This window comes from Leucopleurus acutus (genome assembly GCF_964270905.1).
Source record: "Leucopleurus acutus genome assembly, chromosome: 7".
Lineage (NCBI taxonomy): Eukaryota > Metazoa > Chordata > Mammalia > Artiodactyla > Delphinidae > Leucopleurus > Leucopleurus acutus.
The window spans coordinates 55,940,585-55,962,121 of NC_139150.1; the positions used below are offsets into that span (position 1 = coordinate 55,940,585).

At 35.0% G+C, this 21,537-nt stretch overlaps 1 protein-coding gene across 4 annotated transcripts in view; it reads left to right on the plus strand.

The window, feature by feature from the left end:
• Nucleotides 1-21,537, plus strand: part of RIC1 (RIC1 homolog, RAB6A GEF complex partner 1) — a 136,579-nt gene that overhangs the window by 76,035 nt on the left and 39,007 nt on the right. For 2 of the 4 annotated variants that reach the window (XM_082842826.1, XM_082842829.1), the window contains exons 4-8: nucleotides 5,860-5,967; nucleotides 10,503-10,645; nucleotides 10,976-11,112; nucleotides 16,177-16,268; nucleotides 21,044-21,132. In XM_082842826.1, the coding sequence (XP_082698952.1) occupies nucleotides 5,860-5,967; nucleotides 10,503-10,645; nucleotides 10,976-11,112; nucleotides 16,177-16,268; nucleotides 21,044-21,132 (569 nt within the window). The remainder of the gene's footprint in view (nucleotides 1-5,859; nucleotides 5,968-10,502; nucleotides 10,646-10,975; nucleotides 11,113-16,176; nucleotides 16,269-21,043; nucleotides 21,133-21,537) is intronic. The other 2 variants (XM_082842828.1, XM_082842827.1) reach the window with 2 other exon arrangements.

Genomic DNA, 21,537 nt, shown 5'->3' on the forward strand with positions numbered 1-21,537 from the left:
ATTTTGTCAAATATTACTGTAACCACTAAGCTCTTAGTTATACAATTTGCATGGAGTATCATTTTTCATCCTTTCACTTTCAACTTATTTGTTTCTTTTGATCTAAATTGAGTTTCTTATAGAAAACTTAGAAATGGAATCATATGTTTTTTAATCTATTCTGACAATGTGTCTTTTAATTGAAGTGTTTAATCTATTTACATTTAAAATAATTGCTGATAAGGAAGAACTTCTGCCATTTTGCTATTTGTTCTCTGTGTGTCATATCTTTTTTGTTCCTCAGTTCCTTCATTACTGTCTTCTTTTGTGTTTAATTTTGATTCCTTTTTCATTTCCTTTTCTCTGTATATTTCAGGCTTCTTTAGTGGTTATCTTGGGATTACGTAGTATCTTACACTTACAACAACCTAGATTGAATTAATAACAACTTGGTTTCAGTAACGAAACTATATTCCTCTACATCTTCATCCTTCCCCTTTTATGTTCTTATTGTCACACATTACATCATTATACATTGTGTGCCCATAATGTAGATTTAGAATTATCTTTTCATTCATTAGTCTTTAAAATCATATAGTTAAAAAGGTGGATTTCCAAATCAAAAATATAATATTGCTGGCTTTATATTCACCTATGTAGTTACCTTTACTGATGTTCTTTATTTTTTTCATATGGCTCTGGATTACTGTTTAGTGATCTCTCATTTCAGCCTGAAGGACTCCCTTTAGTGTTTCTTGTAGTTCAGATCTGCTTGTGACAAAATCCCTCAACTTTTGTTTATCTGAAAATCTCTTAATTTCTCCTTTATTTTTGAAGGATAGTTTTTCTAGTTAAAGAATTCTTAGTTAGCTTTTTTTTGTCTTCCAGCATTTGCATTGTCATCCCACTGCCCCTGTCCTCCATGGTTTCTGATGAGAAACTGGCTGCTAATGTTATTGAGGATCCCTTGTATATGATGCGTCACTTCTCTTGTTGCTTTCGAGGTTCTCTTTGTCTTTCAGTAGTTTGAATACGATGTATCTTGTATGGATCTTTTTGAATTTATCCTTCTTGGGAGTTTGCTAAGCTTCTTGGATGGTTAGATTGATGTTTCTGTTAGATTTGGGACATTTTCAACCATTATTTCTTCAAATATTCTTCCTGCCTCTTCCTCTTGCCTTGCCTTTGGGACTCCCATTATATTTATGTTGGTATGTATGGTGGTATCCCACAGTCTCTTAAGCTGTGTTCATTTTTCTTCATTGTTTTTTCTTCCTGCTCCTCAGACTACATAGTTAATAAAATCACTCATGAATAATAATCACAAACTATTAATTTGTTGGGTTTTACTGGACCACAGTCTAACAACTCTCAGTTATTTGATGTGGTATACAGTTGACCCTTGAACAACATGGGTTTGAACTGTGCAGCTCTGCTTATGCACGTTTTTTTTTTTTAGTAAACGCAAATAGTACAACATGATGCACGGTTGGTAGAATCTGTGAACGCAGAACCACAGATAAAGAGGACTGACTGTGGGACTTGAGCATCAGCGGATTTTGGTATGCATGGTGGGTCCTGAAAACAGTCCCCTGCACACACCAAGGGACAGCTGTACTGTGTAAGTCAGCATAGGCTAAGTCCCTGCGGTAGAGGATAAAAGCAGAGCATTGTGTACCAAGTGTTGGCTCTTTAAAGTCTCTGCCCAGAAATGACCCAAGTCACTTCCCCTTGTGTTTTATAGGCCAAAGTAAGTCACATGGCCATACCTAATTTTAAGTGGTGAGGAAAGCACAGTTCTCTCTGTACCCCAGAATGAAGAATATATTATGTTTCAGTAGCTTGAATGACAACCAGGTATGCATACAATGTGATTGTATGTGTCTGTTTCTGAGAAGTCTCTGTTAATGACCGGGAACTATAATTCTCAATATGCTTTTATCATATCCCTTCAGAAAAGATTATGATAAAATTGTCTGAAAAGACATTTCTACTGCCACTGCTAGTAGATGCCTTTGTGTACTCTTATTAACAGTCTCCTAATTAATTTACACACTACTCCCTCCCCACTCTATCACCAGTCCATTCTTTAGCATTCATTGTAATATTTCTTTGTGTACACAAAGGTTATTATTAGTCTCTTTAACTCTACTAGTTTTCAGTTTAACTCCTTCACCTTACTAGCTCTGTGACCATAAACAAAATTCTTAATAATAAACTGAAGCTTCAGTTTCTTTTCTGGAAAAATACAGATAATAACGCCTGACTCAAAGGATTGTAATCAATCAGTTGAAATAATGTGTGCAGAACGTTTTGTACACTCATACTTGGTAACTGCTCAATTTATTGCTTTTTTTCCTCCTGGCATTCAGTGCTCTTCATAGTTTGGCTCTCCCTTCCAAAAATCTGATGCAATACTCTCAAATTACTGTTGAACTATAAGTAATAATATTTTTGATCAGAAAGTTAGATTTTTTTGTTAATGTAATTTTTAACAGTTTACTGCATTTTAGTATGTTTGGAGGAAGGGGTGGAAATTATACTGTGAAGTTTATCTCCTAATTTTATAATGGAAGTCATTGCGAAGTCAGGATTTACTTAAATTTACTATAAAATTCTTATCATAATACTTTTAGCTCTAATAAATGATAGTATTTATATAAAGGAAAATAGTTTCCAGTTTCAAGATGGGTAATGAGGTTTCCACCTTTTTCTTGAAAATCACCAACAGAACAAAACGTTGAAATACTGTTTTCATCTTTAATGAGAGCTGGAGGTATCTCTAACCCATGACCTAAAAATTGGATGAGAAAAAATAAATGACTTAGGAAGAATATCAAACCTGAGAGCCTAATGTTACATATATGATATTGATGAAAAGCAAAACGCTAGAACCCTAGAATGTTTGATCTGCAAAACCCTAGAATGGCTCAGGTACTAGTACCACAGACTATAGGAGTGAACCAGGGGCCATAAATGGGGATTGTTTGAAAAACCTGAATAAGGAATAGGATTTCTATGTTCTCACCTCACAGGAGACAGGATGTCTGATTAAACCAGAGGGATTCCAGACACAGAGTAGGGCAAGGATGAGATGCTAAACTAAAGATGGGGATTAAATGAAAGTTGTTGTACTGAACAGTAGGATGTCAAGCTTTCTTCCCCTGCTTGGCTCCAGACTTCTGGCTTCTGTACTTGATTGAGGGATTCTTCCTAGGGAAATTAAATCACTCCCGATGAATGACCCAACAGCCTCTCATATTGGAAGACCTCAAACAAAAATGCCTACCCTGAGGTCCACCAGTTGACAACCCAACTTGAACACATAGAACTTATAATTAGTTTTTTCTCATTAACCTCTTGAACATGAAGAAAGATGTTATCCATCTTAGGAAAGTTTCTAACGTAAAATAGAGACACACAACAGAAAAAAGGAAACTCAGAGGAAATAGGCAATATAGGGAACAAAAACACTTTGGGGAAATGAAAATTAACCACCTTAAACAGGTATTGCCTAATTAAAAAAAAAATTGATGCTATAAGAAAAAAGGGGAGGTGGGTGTGAGAAAGTTCCTGGAATGAAAAGTATGATAGCAGAAATTAAAAATTCAATAAAAGCATTAAAAGAAACATTTGACAGACCCAGGATATAGAACAGTGGCAGAAGAAATGTCTTCAGACAACTTTATCATAGTCTTTTTTGAAGGGACATTCATTCAAGTGTCATAATAAAATAGAGACATTTCAGACTTGAGAGTTCTAAGTTTACTTCTCATGCACCTTTCCAGAAAGCCCCAAGAATATGTGAACCGAGGAAGATACAGGATCTATAAAATAAAGAGTTCAACGTAGGAAAGAAGCAAAGAAATCATAAGGATGATGACAAAGTAAATATGTTGATAGCTGTGCATTAGACTTAGTAGGGCAATGGGCATAAAGAGGGATGCCTCCAAGGGCGGGGGGGGAAATGGAAATCATAAGCTATATAGCAGGTTTGACCACATAGAAGATTGTATTGAGAATTGTTTTGTCAGACCTATTAAGGAGTATGAGATGACTTAGGTATAAGTTTAAAGAAAACCAAGCAGGGCTTCCCTGGTGGCGCAGTGGTTGAGAGTCCGCCTGCCGATGCAGGGGATGTGGGTTCGTGCCCCGGTCCGGGAAGATCCCACATGCTGCGGAGTGGCTAGGCCTGTGAGCCATGGCCGCTGAGCCTGCGCGTCCGGAGCCTGTGCTCCGCAACGGGAGAGGCCACAACAGTGAGAGGCCCATGTACTGCAAAAAAAAAAAAAAAAAAAAAAAGAAGAAGAAAACCAAGCAAATGAAAGCATGTGGAAAATTACCAAGTTATTTAAGGAAAGATTACTGAACACTGCTTGACCCAGAAGTGAAAAATATTTATGTAATCATCATAATGAAAACAGTTTGGTATAATTATGTTAGGAGGATGGGAAAAAATGGGTAAATGAGAATTAAAAGCTAATGTCTAAAATTAATGATGTTAAAGCAGTGTAAACACATGGTTTAAAAAATACGCAGGTAAATGGAAGAAGATAACAGCTCAAAGAATTCAAGCTGGTTGCCTCCTCACTGAAAGAAGACTACTTCAGTAGTTATTTTTGTTTGTCATAAGCCTTCTAGCACTGTTTGACTATTTATGTGTATGTATTACTTTGAATAATAACTTTAAAACTAGATGTACATGGAGAACATCTCAGAAAATTCATCACAGTGTCTTGTGTGGTTAGCAATTCAGATATGACTCCTGTAAACTAATAACTCATGATGTCCTTTTAAGGGCTGTCTTATCAAACATACTAATTGAACATGAACATGTTTGGTTAAAAATTAGCCAATTTAGCCATTCAGGCATGTAGAAGGAATCAAATATTCCAGGTCATGGCAGTAGCAGAGCAGGATAGTAATAAAGCACCACCAGGTTTCTGTATGGAAAGTAATCTAAAACTAATAAGCATCTAAATAATTTTCTGAGCATCCAGATAATTTTCACAAAGCTAGGAACCTTAACTTGTTATATTCTTTGCACTTAGTTTTAATAGTATTGACAAATTGGTTTCTAGGATTGTAGGTGATGAGAAGGAAAGATGATGTAGGCAGGCTAATTGTTGCCTAAAGTAAGTGATAGCTGATAGTAAGAGAAGAGACAGATAGCTGTTAAATTCTAGCACAGGCATTGAGAAAGAATGGTCCAATGCCATATGGATATAAAGATTCCAAAACAGCTTTATAGTCCTTTTGAGGGCTTGTATGTGACAGCTCAATTATGTTGGCATTGACCTAGCCACTCTAGTGCAGCCATTTAGTGCCAAGGAGTTTTCGAATTTACCCATTTTGCCACTTAATGTAAAACATCTCCTAATTGCATCCCTGAATCTGACCTTAAGTCTGATACATACCTAAAGGATAGGAATCAAGAATGAGGTGTGGAGCAAGGGAAGATGAAGTGACGATTTGATCACTTCGGACATGCACTGTATAATAGAATGGTATATAAGTTTCGTAGTTGCTCAACTCAGAAAGGGCTGTCAGTCATTTTAAATGTCTGTTGGTTCCCTTGAGAATTAACTTCTATCTTTACTGTTTTTTTCCCTAAGATTCTTTGCTCCTCTCTCTCTTCTCCCTCCATTCCCACTCCCCCCAATATAAGTTACACTGGTCAGACACATTTATTTCTAATTGATAAATAGATATATCTGCTATAGTGGAATTTAAGTATGTTTTTCATTTGAGAATCTAAAGGATGAACACCTGATTTTTACGTTTGATTGTGTTACTTTATTTGATTGGCTATTAGTCACAGAGTGGAGGAGAATTCAGTATCTTTCTCTTTAATCCTGTGTATTTGCTTTTTTTTTTTAGAGGAAGTCCACAAGTGAAGGGGACACCCCATTTTAAGGAAGAACAGTGTGCTCCAGCATTAAATTTAGAGATGAGGAAAATATTGGATTTGCAAGCACCCATCATGAGGTACAGTACTTTGGTTAAATTTAGCATTTTGTGATGACAGTATACAGTGTAGTTTGTTAATCGCATGAGCAGTAAGAAAGTTGATTTTATTTCTTTTCATTGAGGATCATTTTTTTTAGTTCTAAAAATTCTTGATTAGCCCTTATAAAAATGTAAAATTTTACAAATGGTACATTATTATACTTAAATTACTGTAATAAAGCCCACAATTTGGGTATACCAACTGTAATTTTATTTAGAAATTTATATTTTTTGATAAGATCTAGAATTGTTTGAATGGTATAACATAGTACATGTTACTTAAAAAGATACTCATATGCATTTGTAAAAACATTGAGGGCACTTTCTCTTTTCTTTTCTTTTTTTTTTGCGGTACGCGGGCCTCTCACTGTTGTGGCCTCCCCCATTGCGGAGCACAGGCTCCAGACACACAGGCTCAGCAGCCATGGCTCATGGGCCTAGCCGCTCCGCCCCATGTGGGATCTTCCTGGACCGGGGCACGAACCCGTCCCTTGCATTGACAGGCTGACTCTCAATCACTGGGCCAACATGGAAGCCCGAGGGCACTTTTTCTTGAAAAAACTCCCCAAATACGTTGTTGGGTTAAGAAAAGTGAGGTATACTGTACATAAAAATGCTACTATTTTATTTTAAAGCGAGCTGGTGGTGGTAGTTTATGTGTTGTTCTGGAAGAATACGTAAGAAACTGGGCATGAGAACTGAGTGGCTAGGGGGGACAGTTTTGGAAAAAAGACTTTTTACTATGTAGTCTTATTAAGTGTTGACCTATACAATACGGATACAATACGTGAATATATTAAACTATATGAATGTAATACATATGTTTCTTAATTTCTTATGATTCACAGTTCTAACTAAAGGCTTCCTTCATCATTTCTCTTGTTAGAATACAGTACAGATACTAGAACATGTTAAATAGAATTGTATACAAGTGGCTGGCTATTGCCTTGTTTAATCTATCTTTTTTTTACTTTAAGTCTCCTCAGAGAAAAAGAATGCCTTTTTGTTGTTGTTTTTATTTGTTTAAATGTGATCAGGGCTACAGGAGATTGAGTTCAGGTTACTCTTTATCTCAGATTTTATTTCAGAATAGAGATCCTTTTCAAGAGTGTAACTTGTGTAAGGAATTTTGAATGTCTGGGTTCCAAGCTGGATGGAACTGTACAAGCATGGCTTTCTATCTCCACCTGGTGGCAAAAACTGTGTGGTTCATGGATATAGGATAGAAAAAGAGCCTTAAAAAAAAGAATTCCTGCTGTCTTGTACAAGTTTAACTTGTCAGGTGCTAGTTTTTAATCTACTAATTTAGATGATTGGAAATCTCTCATTTTCTCTCAGAACTTCAGTAAAATGATCGCATTTCAGAGCAGTGTTATTATTAGCACCTGTAACATGTACCTCCTGGAAATTTGATTGGAGAATTCCTATATACTTTTGAATTGAGTGAGGGGGCATGAAACTTGGCCTTTAAACCAACTGTTTTCCCTCCTACTACCAAAAATTAGTCAAATAAAGTTAGGGAGAATGATTATGCTGTTGCTTATAGGCATAAGATTGCAAGAGTCTGCCATCTTTTAATTTTTGATTGAAGAAAGAATTGGATTAATGTTAAGCATCTACACCTTGTTATTAATTGAGGGTAGAGAATATATAGAATGTTTAAAAGTACTGGGACTTCCCGGTGGTGCAGTGGTTAAGAATTTGCCTCCCAATGCGGAGGATGCAGTTTGATCCCTGGTCAGGGAACTAGGTCCCACGTGCATGCCGCAACTAGGAGTTCGCATGCCACAACTAAGGAGCCCGCCGGCTGCAACTAAGACCTGGCACAACCAAAAATTAATTAATTAATTAATTAAAATTTTTTTAAAAAGAACTGATATAATTTATAATTAAAACTCTTAGTCTATTTCTAACTAATACTAATAAATACTACAGTTTATTATCTTCCTTCTTCCCAGGCACTTAGAAAGACCCATGTAGTATATATAGTATTTAATGTTAATTAGGTATTAAACATATTTACATATTTGAGAATCGGTAATTGTGAATTATTCATTTTATATTAAGAATATTTGATTAATCAGATTCCAAAATCCTATTATTCTACTTCTAAGATCCTAAATTAAACAACAGCAATAACAAACACCTGTGGTATACCACATAGCTGTTAATAAAGCCCATAGAAGTCAGTGATTGTAGAGGGCATAACTATGCCATAACTAGAGGCATAGTTATGCCTCTCTAAGGGCATAACTTAGAGTATCTTTATGTGTATTTTGTGTGTACTTACACGTAGGGGTGATTTTCAGTAAAAGTCAGTACAACATATGAAGACATAGGATATAAATTATTGGTACAGGGTCCTAACATCCCCCAGGTGGCAAGAATTAATCCTTTAGTTCTTAGATCTTTGTGAGAATGGGAATCCGTGGGGAGAGACCCTTGGGTGACTTGAAACAGGGCCTATTTACTAAACTTCATGGAAATATTCAGTACTTTAACATCTGATATCAGCCTTTAATTGAAAGTTTGTTTACTTTCAATTAAACGGGGAGAATCTATCCTTTTTATAGATTGTTTATCATTTTTGTCACAGTTATTTGTTAATTCCAACGTCAGGATTGTTTATGAGTCTGTTTACATTGATGGATTTTTCTCGACTCTGGGTCACATTTTCCTGTTTATTCAGACATCTGGTCATTTTTAATCACAGTACTGTGGATGATGATGATGTAGAGATTCTGAATTCTGTTAACTTTGTCAGAGAAGTGTTGAGTTTTGCCTAGAAGGCAATTAAATTACTGGAGGGTAACCTTGGTCTTGTTCCTAATCGTCATATGCAGTGATTCTTCCAGGGAGATACAAGCTGGGGAGAGGGAGAATGTGGTTTGAAAAAACCGAGGCTGACTCCTGCTGAATGAAAACCACTGGTAAACCAGTGACTCCTCCACTAAATTGCCTCTCTTATATTAGGTCTAAAACAAAGTTTTTATATTCTAGCCACCACATGCTACACATAAATTTTACCACTAAAATATAAATTTGAAATAAAAGAATATATAATATTTTAAAAGGTGAACTTTCATTAAACTGGGAATTGTAGTTGACTGCAAATGCTCGGAAGTTCAAGAGATGGAGCTCAGTAAGGGGACATGTTATTCTTATCTTTTTTAATATTTTTATAGTTGGGAAGAAAGTACAGTAAATTCTTCATCATCTGAAATATATGGTGGAATAAGTCATTGAACTTAACTTTCCAAAGAATTAAAAGTTAAAGAAAACATTAAAAACGTTCTTTTCACCACTATGGGTTAAAATATTTCTGAAATAGACTCTTAACTTCTAAAGTATGAAAGGAAATTTAACAGTACATAATAGAGTATATAAATAGACATTACATTTTTCATTCTTTCGTATACTTAAATTTTCTTTTTTTACAGCATTTGATACTCTTTTGAGTACTCTTTCTTAAGTCCATCTTTTTCCCTTGGCTTTCTTGATACCAGTTTCCACTGGTTCTCTTTCTTTCTCTCTGCCATTATCTTTGTAGCCTCACTTTTGGATTCCCCTTCCCTCTTGACCTTCCTCCCACAAACATTTGGTGCCATATGTAACTAACATTGCCCTAGGGACTTGGCATTATAGGAGTAAACAAGTCAGGCATTTATTGCCGCAGTTGTAATTGTTAAATCTCTTTGCAAGTGTCAATAAGTGCTGAGATCATACTACATAATTACTTTTCACTACTTAGTCAGCTGAGAGGTCTTCTGCAGGGATAAACTGTATTTTATTCACCTCTGAATCTCCAGCCCAGCATAGTGCCTGTCACAGAGCTCAGGCTTAATTAAATGTTTGTTGAATGGATGCACAATGTGAGATTCTTTGATACCCTAGAAATACTGTGGTCTAGAACTATGCTCTCCGCAGTAGCCATTAGTCAAATGAAGTGATTTAAATGTAAATTACAGATAAAATAAACAATTAAAAATTTAGGTCTTCTGTCACACTAGCCATGTTACAAGTGTATAATTACCACATGTGGCTAATGACTACTGTGTTGGATAGTACAGATACAGAACATTTCCATTACTGGTGAAAATTCTGTTGGATAGGGTTAGAGGATTGTTACCTCTACACTCCATGTCTCCGGATTGTCATTCTGTCATTAGTTCTTTTCATGGTTTCTCTGTCTCTTTCCTTTCTTGTCAGCTGTCACTTATCCTTCCATCTTCTAATTTGCTGTTTCAGTACGTCTAGTTTTTAAACATAATTCATCAGGTTTGTGACTACAGCAACGCGTGGTCTTTCATTTTTTTCAGAATTTCTGATGCTAGATTGAATTATACATTGATAAAGCTGATATATAGCTAAATTGTAGATAAATGGCAGTTTTGTTAAGTGGTTTTATGATCTTTGCATGAATATTCTCCAGAGCAGTTATACTCATATTCATTGCTTACCCAATATGCTTTTCTTAAAAGGAAATTGATTCTAAATTGCTTACTTCTCTACAGTTTGCAGTCTGTGCTGGAAGATCTCCTGGTTGCTACTTCTGATGGACTTCTTCATCTTATTCACTGGGAAGGAATGACAAATGGGAGGAAAGCTATTAATCTTTGTACAGTACCCTTTTCAGTAGATCTCCAGTCATCTAGAGGTAGTTACACTTTTTTCATGAGACAGAACCAGATGTTTAATATTTTATATAAACTAGTTAGATATTTCTTATGGATGAACATTGGTTTATCTACTTTGGAATTAATTATGCAAGGGAGGAGGGTGTGTGTGTGTGTGTGTGTGTGTGTGTGTGTGTGTGTGTGAGAGAGAGAGAGAGAGAGAGAGTAGGAAGGAGTAGTTCAGTTGTTTAGTGTTGTTAGGTCATTATGTTTGCCCTTTTAACTGTCCTTATATGGTTTGCAAGCAAAAATACAAGAGAATTAATTTACTATATTTATATTCATATTTCATGTACTTTTTTTTTCATCAGCAGGTTCATTCCTGGGCTTTGAAGATGTGCACATTAGAGACATGGAATACTGTGCCACACTTGATGGGTTTGCTGTTGTGTTTAATGATGGTAAAGTTGGATTTATCACACCAGTGTCAAGTAGATTTACTGCAGAGGTATGACTTATTTACTTGGAATGTTTATTTTTTAATTTTATATTTATTAATTTTAGTCTTTATTAAACCCCTCCCCTATTTTCCTTATTTAAGATTTTTTTAATCAAAACTATACATATAAATAGTGTAAGTAGACAATTCTATTGACATGTTAATGAAAAATGATAGTTCCTTTCCTCCTGCTTGTTCTCTTCATGCCGTTTTCATTCTCAGAGGCAACTACGTTTTATTCCTTCACTGATGATTTTGCTATTTATCTCCACTACTCTGAGTATTTCCTGTAATTTTTAGTTTTTAGGCTGTGTTCATTGACTTCCCATTGTGGAAAATGACCATGTACTTCCCACTTCCCTGTTCCCCCACCCTGTCTGTAAGTTCTTCCCATCTTCCCAATATAGTTATTGTGATTTTGATTATGTTAGTATCCGTTTCATCTTGAATAAATTTCTCTTGGAGCCTTCTGGACGATTGCTTACTATACATACCTATTTAACACAGTTGCATTTTTAGGCTGTCCATCATTATCATCCTGTGGATTTCCTATATTCCTTTATTTTTAGATCCTTTCAGAGTTAATGGTTAATTAATATTTGATTCATTAATATATGAATTTGGTTGCTGTGACAGAGACCCAAAATAAGAATTTGGATTCACTGAAGGCTGTGTGGGCTTTGGTGGGTTTGGTTGACTGTGATCTTCATCATAGGGTGAGCTAACTGGGTTATTTCTTTTCCTCCCCACTCCGTATCCAGTGTCTGTTGGAGAAGAGTCCTGCAGTCTTTCTCAGAGAATATGTACCTGGCTGGCCCAGTATTTTGGGATTTGAGTTATGGAAGAGTTAGACTAGAGGGTCCAAATTCAGGATGTAAACTCCCATGTATCCCTATTTTTGGTGTGGTCTAGAGACCACTGAGATTTTTTTGTTTTTCTCTAAAGAAAAACTCCAGTTTTCTATTGGAGTGGAGGTGGGATATTTCTTAGCTGCTCAGACTGGGAGGTAGGCAGTGCCAGCTACTGATTAAACAGGCTTTAAACCAATCCTACTGCTTTTAGTTCAGCTTTTGAGAGACATTTAAATTCCAAGGCCTTTTGTGTACCTTACAATGTAAGTGTGGCTGTTTTTCAACATCATTACTGCTAGTTAAGGATTCTACTCATCCACTTGCTTCCCAGTGTCCAGAATTTTCTGATACCACCTCCTCTCCCATTCTTTGTCCTTGCCAACATATGCATTTTGAAAAAAATCTTTTCTGTTATAAAAGTTGGGGTTTTAAGAGTCAGAGAAGCTAAATATTCATGTTCAGTGTGTTTAATGGAAAGGATTTTAAGTTTTCAAGGGCATATTTTTCTATATGGTATCAGCTTTCTGTCTGATTTATTTCACTCAGCATAATGCCCTCAAGGTCCATCCATGCTGTTGCAAAAGGCAAGATTTCATTCTTCTTTATGGCTAAATAATATAGTTGACCCTTGAACAACATAGGTTTGAACTGTGCAGGTCCACCTACACCTGGGTTTTTTTCAGTAAATACATGCCACAGTACTCTACGATCTGCGATTGATTGAATCCACAGATGCGGAACCAAGGATATGGAGGGACAACTGTAAAGTTGTATGTGCCGGGGGTAGATGCCCCTAACCCCCATGTTGTAAGGGTCACCTGTATATTCCTGTGTGTGTGTACCAAATTTTCTTTATCCATTCATCCATCAGTGGGCCCTTAGATGTTTCCATATTTGGCTATTGTAAATAATGCTGCATTGAACATGGGGGTACAGTTATCTTTTTAAGTTAGTGTTTTCTTCTTCTTCTTCTATTTTTTTTTTTTTTTGATAAATACCCAGAAGTGGAATTGCTGGATTATACGGTTGTTCTAACTTTACTTTTTTTTTTTTTTTTCTTTTTTTTGAGGAAGTTCCATACTGTTTTCTGTAGTGGCATACCAATTTACATTCCCATCAACAGTGCACAAGGGTTCCCTTTTCTCCACATCCTCCCAACACTTATTATTTCTTGTCTTTTTGATATTAGCCATTCTGACAGATACAAGGTGATACCTCATTGTGGTTTTGATTTGCATTTCCCTGGTGTTAGTGATGCTGAGCATCTTGTCAGGTACTTTTTGGCTCTCTCTGTGTTCTTTGAAGAAATGTCTATGCAGATCATCTGCCCATTTTTTAATCAGAATTTTTTTGCTATTAAATGTGTGAGTTTTTAATATATTTTGGATACAATCTTTTCTCACATATATGATTTGCAAATATTTTCTCCCATTCAGTAGATTGCCTCTTCATTTTGTTGACATATGTTTGGGATTTAAATGTTTTTACTGAAAACAAAAATATTAGAGCTGGAAAGTGAGTGACTGATTTCTGAATATCAGCTTGTATTAGTATTTGGTTAAAGAAAGTTTTCTAGTAAATTAAGGATTTAAAATAATGAAAAGTAGACGAAACATTATTAAATAAGTTATAAGTAGAAAATATAAATTACAAGAAAACAATACATATCTATTACTGGTAATTGGGAAATACACTAATGCCGTATTTATATCAGACATTATTTAAGTGCTTTATAAAAATTCTGTTTGGCACTGCCTTTTTTTTTTTTTTTTTTGGCTCTGCCGAGCGGTCATGCGGGATCTTAGTTCCCTGACCAGGGATCAAATCCACGCCCCCTGCAGTGGAAGCATGGAGTCTTAACCACTGGACTGCCAGGGAAGTCCCCTGTTTGGCACTGTTCAATACAGTTAGCAAATGTATTAAAATATGTCAGATTATGCCACTCCTCTGCTCAGAACCCTTCAGTAGGACAAGATATTTAGGACAAAACCTGCTGAGGACAGCTAAAAGAGCTGGAGAAAAAATATTTTTTGAATGTGCTTAACGGCTTTGGAAAGCTAAAAAGACTGTAAAGAGCTAACAAGACTGGTTAGGGGAGGCCAGAGGCCCAGTGAGCTAAAAGCCCAGTGTTTGACATGACAATGAGCATGAACAAACAAGGCTGTATGCAACAACATGGATGAATCTCACAAACATGTTTAGTGGAAGCAGCTAGACACAAAAGAGTACATGCTATGATTCTATTTTATATAAAATTGAAGGAAAACAAAAAACATAGCTCTGAATCAGTTCTGTGTGGACGCATGTTTAAGTGTTAATGGTTTAAAGGAAAAGAAGGAAGTGATTACTATGTAAGTCTGGATATTGTTTCTTTTGTGGTAGAGGTGAGGATAATATTGATCAGGAGTGACACTGTTGGGGGACTTGTGGGTAATGGTAATTCCTAGCCTGAGTGGTAATTTCACAAGTGTTTACTTTGTGATATTATTGTGATGTACATTTTTGCTTTTGTATTTTTCTCTAATGTATTATAATTCATAATAGAAAGGGTTAAAAAAAACTAAAGACACTCCAAATGACTCCCCATATATGAATTGGAGAAAAAGCCAAAGTTCTTATGGTGACTTTCAAAGCCCTATAAATCTGGCCCCCTATTTCATCTGTTACCTCATTTATTCCTTCTCCTTCCCCCATTCCACTCCACTCCACTCCATCTGCACAGGCCTCTTTGATGTTCTTTGAACATGCCAGAAATGCTACTGTGACAGGGCCTTTCTACTGCTGTATCTCCGAAAGTACTTTCCTCAAGAGGCACCTTCATAGGGCAGACCTTTTAATATTACATCTTCACCCATATACTCTCTTCTCCTTAATTGTTTTATTATTTTTTTCTGTAACATTTACTAACCTCCCACGTGATACTGTACAGTTTTTTAAACTTGTCAGTCTCTTAACAAACGTAAAGCAGGGATATAGCTAGGGATTTTGGTATGTTTGAATATCTGCAGTATCCTTGGCACCTAGGGCAGTACCTGGTGAATAGTAGGCACCTGGAAAATTTTTGTTATAGGGATGAATAGACGAATTTCAGTCTAGGCAGCAGTCCAAAGAAATAATGCTCAATGCTGTCTTTGCAATTTTTGTTAACTAAAATAATGTCTAGTTTTATTATTAAAATTGAAGAATAAATAAAATTCCTACAAAAAAGCAAATATTCCATATTTAGATAGTAGATTCTATAGTTAGGAATTAAATAAAATCTATAGTATTATATTTCAAACAGTTTAATTATATTGAATCATCTAATTTTACTATCGTGATAATCCAGAAATAAAGTGCTGTATTGTAGTGTGCTGATTTTTTGTGCTTACTAAACAGTCATGATGACCTTTGCCTTAGAAATTTATGATCTAGGATGCCCTTGATTTGACGAATAAAAACAGACAAGGGAGCTGAATCTATTCTGTGTCTGTATTCAGAATTAAGTAGCATATAAAGCTTAATAATAATGTCATTCATTTATTGAAGCTTAACTTGTTGAATTCCAGGCATTGTATTAAGTGGGTTACTTGTATGTAAGTTCTCATTTAATTTTCAAAACACTCTAAGGGGTAATTTACAGATAAGAAAACTGAAGCTTGGAAAGGTCAAATAATCATTTTAGCAAGTCAGGGGTAGATCTGAGATGTTATGTCAGGCTGCCAGATACCATGCTACTAACCACTGTACTATAAAGCAAAGGAGTAATAGAGAATAGTCAGCAATTGACAAATCATTAATCACTTCTAAAGGATAGATGAAATAAAATCGACCATTTTCGATTGATCAGAAAAGTTCAACACTATATGCTAGGTGACAAGAATAATAATAGTGAGCAAATTAGATGCAGTTTCTACCATTAAGAGGTTTACATTTTAATAGGAAAGTTGTCTTCATTTAATTTGAATTTACAGGTCAGATATCCATTTTTTAGTGTTTTATGAATAGATTAGCACTGGACTGAGCTCATTTGGGAATATGTATTGAACCAGTTAATGAAATTGAGGTTTTTAAGGGAGAACATCCAGATGGTAGTTCTGATGGGATGTTTTCCTATCCAGATCAAACCATATAAAGAACCATATAAAGCCTTATAAAACTGTGTTCATTGAAGGAGAATTTTATTGATAAAAGTATATTTGGGGAACATGCTTTAAATCTTAACTATTTTTCTTAATTTTAGCAGCTTCATGGAGTTTGGCCACAAGATGTTGTTGATGGAACTTGTGTAGCAGTAAATAACAAGTATCGACTGATGGCGTTTGGTTGTGCGAGGTAATTGATACAGATGTCTGTATTTTAAGACTTACTGCCAAAAATAATGGGTTTTTTTTAAACCGTAAGATATTCCTAACACACTTATGAACTTTATTGTGCCTTTCATAATTTATGAATCAGCCTTAATATAAAACTTAAAAGCATTTTAATAGATTGAAGCAAACAAATCTAAAGGGCAGATTTTGGAGATTGGGTGTTTAAGTTTGTAAAAGTGAGCTTTTTTTCAGTGGTAGGAAATTGAGTCACAAGTTAAGAAGATTAAATCAGTTAAAATTTAGGTTCTTTATTGTTTAAAAGAAGATCAGGAAGAATGTTTTCCTTTTTTGGAAACAGTCCTTTCTTTTTAAGACATCAGTGTTGACTTGCCTTTGAATTAGTGGGTGTGCCTTAGTTAACAAGCAAATTAAAAGCTTATACATAAAATCAATTTCTTGCTTTAATTCAAATAATTCAGGTTTTAGAAGTAAAATTGAATACAAATTATTCATTCAACAAATATATTTGTGTCTACCATGTGCCAGGCACAATTCTAAGCACTTGGGATACATTAGAAAACAACAAATATACCTGACTTTTTTGAGCTTTATGTTTTAGCTCAAATAAAAAGATTATATCAGATGCTGAGAGTAATGCCTTAAAATGTGTATAGTGCTTTTTAGTCTTCAAAACTCTTTGTTAAATATAAAATTCCATTTTGACCTCAAAATGTGACTTAGTGGTTCTGTAGAACATAACATCTAATATTGTTTCCAGCTACATCAAGGTAAATATCAAAGTATTTCTATCAGTATAAGTAATACACTGATAGTGTTATAAATCACTACCTTCATTATACTGTCAATAATCTGTTTGTGAAGTAGGAAATCCTTATCCTCAACACATTGCTTCTCACTGAGGAGATAAATGTAGAAAGTATATTTAACTTAGTGTAAGGAGAAAAGGAAAGCGTATTTTTCTTCATCATTATGGATTTGATTTGGTCACATTTTGTTTAGAATTTTTAAATCTATGTTCATGAGTACAGTTTGCTATAGTTTTTTTTTTTTTCTCTCTCCTGGTTAACCAAGGTTATGCTTGTCTCATAAGACAAGTTGAGGAAGGATTTCTCTCTTTCCCTTCTTTGTTCATCTTTGAATGTGTGGCTGAATTTGTCAGTGAAGCCACCTGAGCCTAGAATTTTCTTGATTACTAATTCAATTCAGTTTTAAAATAGACTGAAGAACATTTAGATTTTTTGTCTCTTAGTCATTTTGGCAGGTTGTGTTTTTCTAGGAATTGGTTTCTTTCATATACACTGTCAAACTTATTGGCATAGAGTTTATAATATCCTTTTTAACTTTCATATTGTAAAATAAAAACAAACAGGAAGATGCATAATCCAGATATTCACAGTTTTACAAATAATTATAATACAAACATCCATCTTTTCACAACTCAGTCAAGAATTAGAACGTTGCCAGCCAATATAAGTTTTACTCCTGCCACTTCCTAATCATGACTCCCATCCCCCCCTTAACACTTAAAGGTAACCAATTTTGTCTTTCATGATAATCATTTCCATTTTTTTTTTTACAGTTTTACCACTCAAGTATGCATTCCTAAAAAGCATAATTTAGTTTTACCTAATTTTGAACTTTATATGAATAGAATCATATTCTATGTTTTGTGTCTTGATTCTTTCAGTCAACGTTGTGAATTCATCCAGCTTATTTGCCAGTAACTGAAATCATTTATTTGGGATTGATTTATAAGTAGTGTTTTGGTGTATGAATATATCATACTTTGTCTGATTTCCTGTTAAAGGACATTTACATTATTTCTTGGTTTCCAAAAAAGGAGACATTCTCTTACATAAATGCATCATCTTTAGTCAAACACATGGGAAAATTAATGATAAATCCCCAATAAGATCTAATATTGAATTCATATTCATACTAACCCAGTTGTCACCAAATTTCCTTCATCTCTTTTGTTTTAATCAGAATCATTCAAAATTCATGAATTATATTTGGTTATTATTTCTCTTTAGTTACCTTTTGCCTATAAAAATCCTTGTATCTTTTTTCTTATTTTTATGACATTAACTTTTTTTTGAGTCTAGGTCAGTTGTTTACAGAATATCCTACATTCTAAATGTGTCTCATCGTTTTCTCATATTGGCATTTAATTAGTTTCTGTAACACCTGTTTGAATCTTGAAGGTGGTTCTTATTGAGCCAGTATAGTCAAATGAGTAGGAAGCTCACATCAGCATTTAGAGGAAACTGACAGAGATGGGAACAGTGGTAGGTGTGCAGTTCTACATCACCTACATTTAGGACTAGCACCCAGGGGTCTAGCAAGGCCAGATTTTAGAAGCCAGGATTCTAGCCCTTCTTCCAGGATAATGAAGGTGGAATCTTGGCCTTCAGCCTTTTAGTTACCTCAGTTTTCATGAGTTGGGAGAGGATCAGCCCTTCTTATGGCATGATCGTGGGTTGGGGTGAAAGTTTTGTGATTATAGCTATGTGACATAACTGACCTAGTGGCTTCTAGCCCTGATCTGCCAGCACTTACCAGGATTAATTGACTTGAACACCTCATTAGAGTTCTATAAGAAACCAGCTTTCTTTTAGGATGACAGTTTACAGCCTAATTCTTCCCCTTATATTTAAAGGTTTGATTAGATTCTGGTTAAACATTTTTGTCATAGGTGTTTTGTACTTCCTATGGCATCATGCAGCAATAACATTGAGTGGTCTCAGTATTGATGATGCTAAATTTGATTACTTACGGTGGTAATAGCCATATATATCTCTATTATAGAGAGATGTTTTTTGCTTTGAGATTAGTAAGTAGTGTCTTTTTAATGAAATATATTTTTCTTTTATGGTGGGCTTATGAGAAATGGAAAGAAAAATAATTTAATATGGACACTATAAATGCTTAAAACGTTAATTGTCAGTCTTTTGTAACTATTGACATAGCACCTACTTCTTATATTAGAAATATCTGGACTCCTCACTGACTTGTTAGAGTTCAGCAACCCAGAGTTAGCACTTGACAGTTGTTAGATGCAAAGCAAAAATAAGTAAATACCTGCTAGCCACTTAGTGCTGTCTTTTAGCAAGGTATCTAATTGGGCAGGTAGTCTGGATAGATATCTGTTCCAGGCATTTGGCTTCCAAGTTAGAGTAACAGATCAGATTTTTCTCTCCCACCTAAAATAGCCAAGAAAATGGACAAAAATATGAAACAAGTGTTTTGAATTCAAGACATAGGACATCAGGCAACAAAGGATAGTGATCCCTGAAAGATGAGAAACTAAATAAGAAAACTCTTCAACTGCCCCAGCTTCAATTACTTTGAGAGAATCTCCAGCACAAGGATAGAGAGACAGGGCCTGGCAGATTCCCTGGGTTGAGTGTGTGGAGAGGAAATGAGAGTCTGGGAGACCAAAGCAGCTGGGGCTCACAGGCCAGACATCAGAGGAGAGAGTGGCACAAAGAGAGAACTCCAGAGAGCTGTAGAGGGTTTCTTTTGAGTATTGAACTGAAACATGGAAGACAAAAGACCCAAATCAAACATTACAGAAGAAAAGATTAATAAGCTTGAAGAACACAGCAAGAGAAATGATGCAAAATGAAACACAGAGAGAAAAAAAGAATTTAGAAACAGAGCATCAGTGAGCTGTGGGATAACTTCAAGTGGCCTATTATTGCAGGTATTTTATTTAGTCCCCATCCTGATCCTTGAGAAGAGTGGGGCTGGAAACTGGAAACTGATCAAAGCTGCTGTGAGGAGATCATCTAACTTCTCCTACCTTGAAGGAGTACAGATAAGGGTCAGAACATTCTGGCAGTCATAAGCTAGTATCATCCTGATGTGTGCAAAAGCAGCCTTGGATTTAAATTATTTTTAAAACAACATTTATGTTAAATTTTTGATCTGAGAATGACTCTGTAAGCAGAAATGATATTTTTTGTGATTATTATAATTCAATTTTGAAATATAGCTTAGATGTAATATACAGATTCTTTGTTTTGGTTTCTGGCCCTTTGTAAGTTTGACCCTTGTAAAGATTTTTTAATGGAATAATGATACTTACCATATACATAAGAGTATGTATCATGTGTATACATACAAAAGATAATATAAGGTAAAAAATAACAAAATGAAGATTTCTGAAAGTTTCCAGTACTGCACTGATGTAGCCCCCATTTGTCTCTCTTCTTTAATATTCCCCTTTCTCCACCAGGGCAGTTACTCATCTGGAATCTGTGTACATTAGGTCCTTGTTGTATTTTTACCACAAATGTATTTAACTATGTTTTGAATGTTTTTCACAGTATAGAAACAGAATTACACTATTTATGTAGATATATAGATAGATGGGTGGGTAGATAGATATGCTGTCCATTTTAATGCACATGACAAAAATTCATTTTCCGTGCTATATGGTATACTACTATATAAATATACCACAGTTTCTCTTTCCTTTGTCTTATTGCTGGACATGTAGATTATTTCCATTTCTTTGCACTTATTCCCAGTACTATAATGAACATTATACATGTCTCAAAGACAAGGATATTTCTGGGTTATATCTGTAGGTGAAATTGCTAGATTACAGAATATGCATTTGTTTAAATTTAAGAGATGACTGCAAATTATTTACAAAATGGTTTTGTTCTAGTTTACACTCCTATCAGCAGAACATAATATTTCCTGTAGTCATGTTTTTTTATATTTGTATTTGTCTCTTTACACTAAAAGTCTTTTTGATTTTTACAGTGGTTCTGTACAGGTTTATACAATAGATAACACCACTGGAGCCATGCTACTATCTCATAAACTAGAGTTAACAGCAAAACAATATCCTGGTGAGTCCTCTTCTTTTTTTTTTTTTCTTCTTAATTAAAGGTAATAGAGTCTCTGTCTCTATTCCTGCCCTGCAAATAGGTTCATCTGTACCATTTTTCTAGATTCCACATATATGCATTGATATACGATATTTGTTTTTCTCTCTCTGGTTTACTTCACTCTGTATGACAGACTCTAGGTCCATCCACATCTCTGCAAATGATCCAATTTCGTTTTAAATTAAATGATGGAGGTTTTAAATTAAATGATGGAGGCCAAAGGCCAAATATTGTTAAAATATGTAACAATGTTCTCTCTGACCCAAGGATTTCTGTGTCACTAGAGGCTCCTGGGATATCTCTTCATTTAGTTTTCTCTGTCCTCACTTAGTTTTAGCCCCTATATTCCTTGTCTGGGTTTTGCTT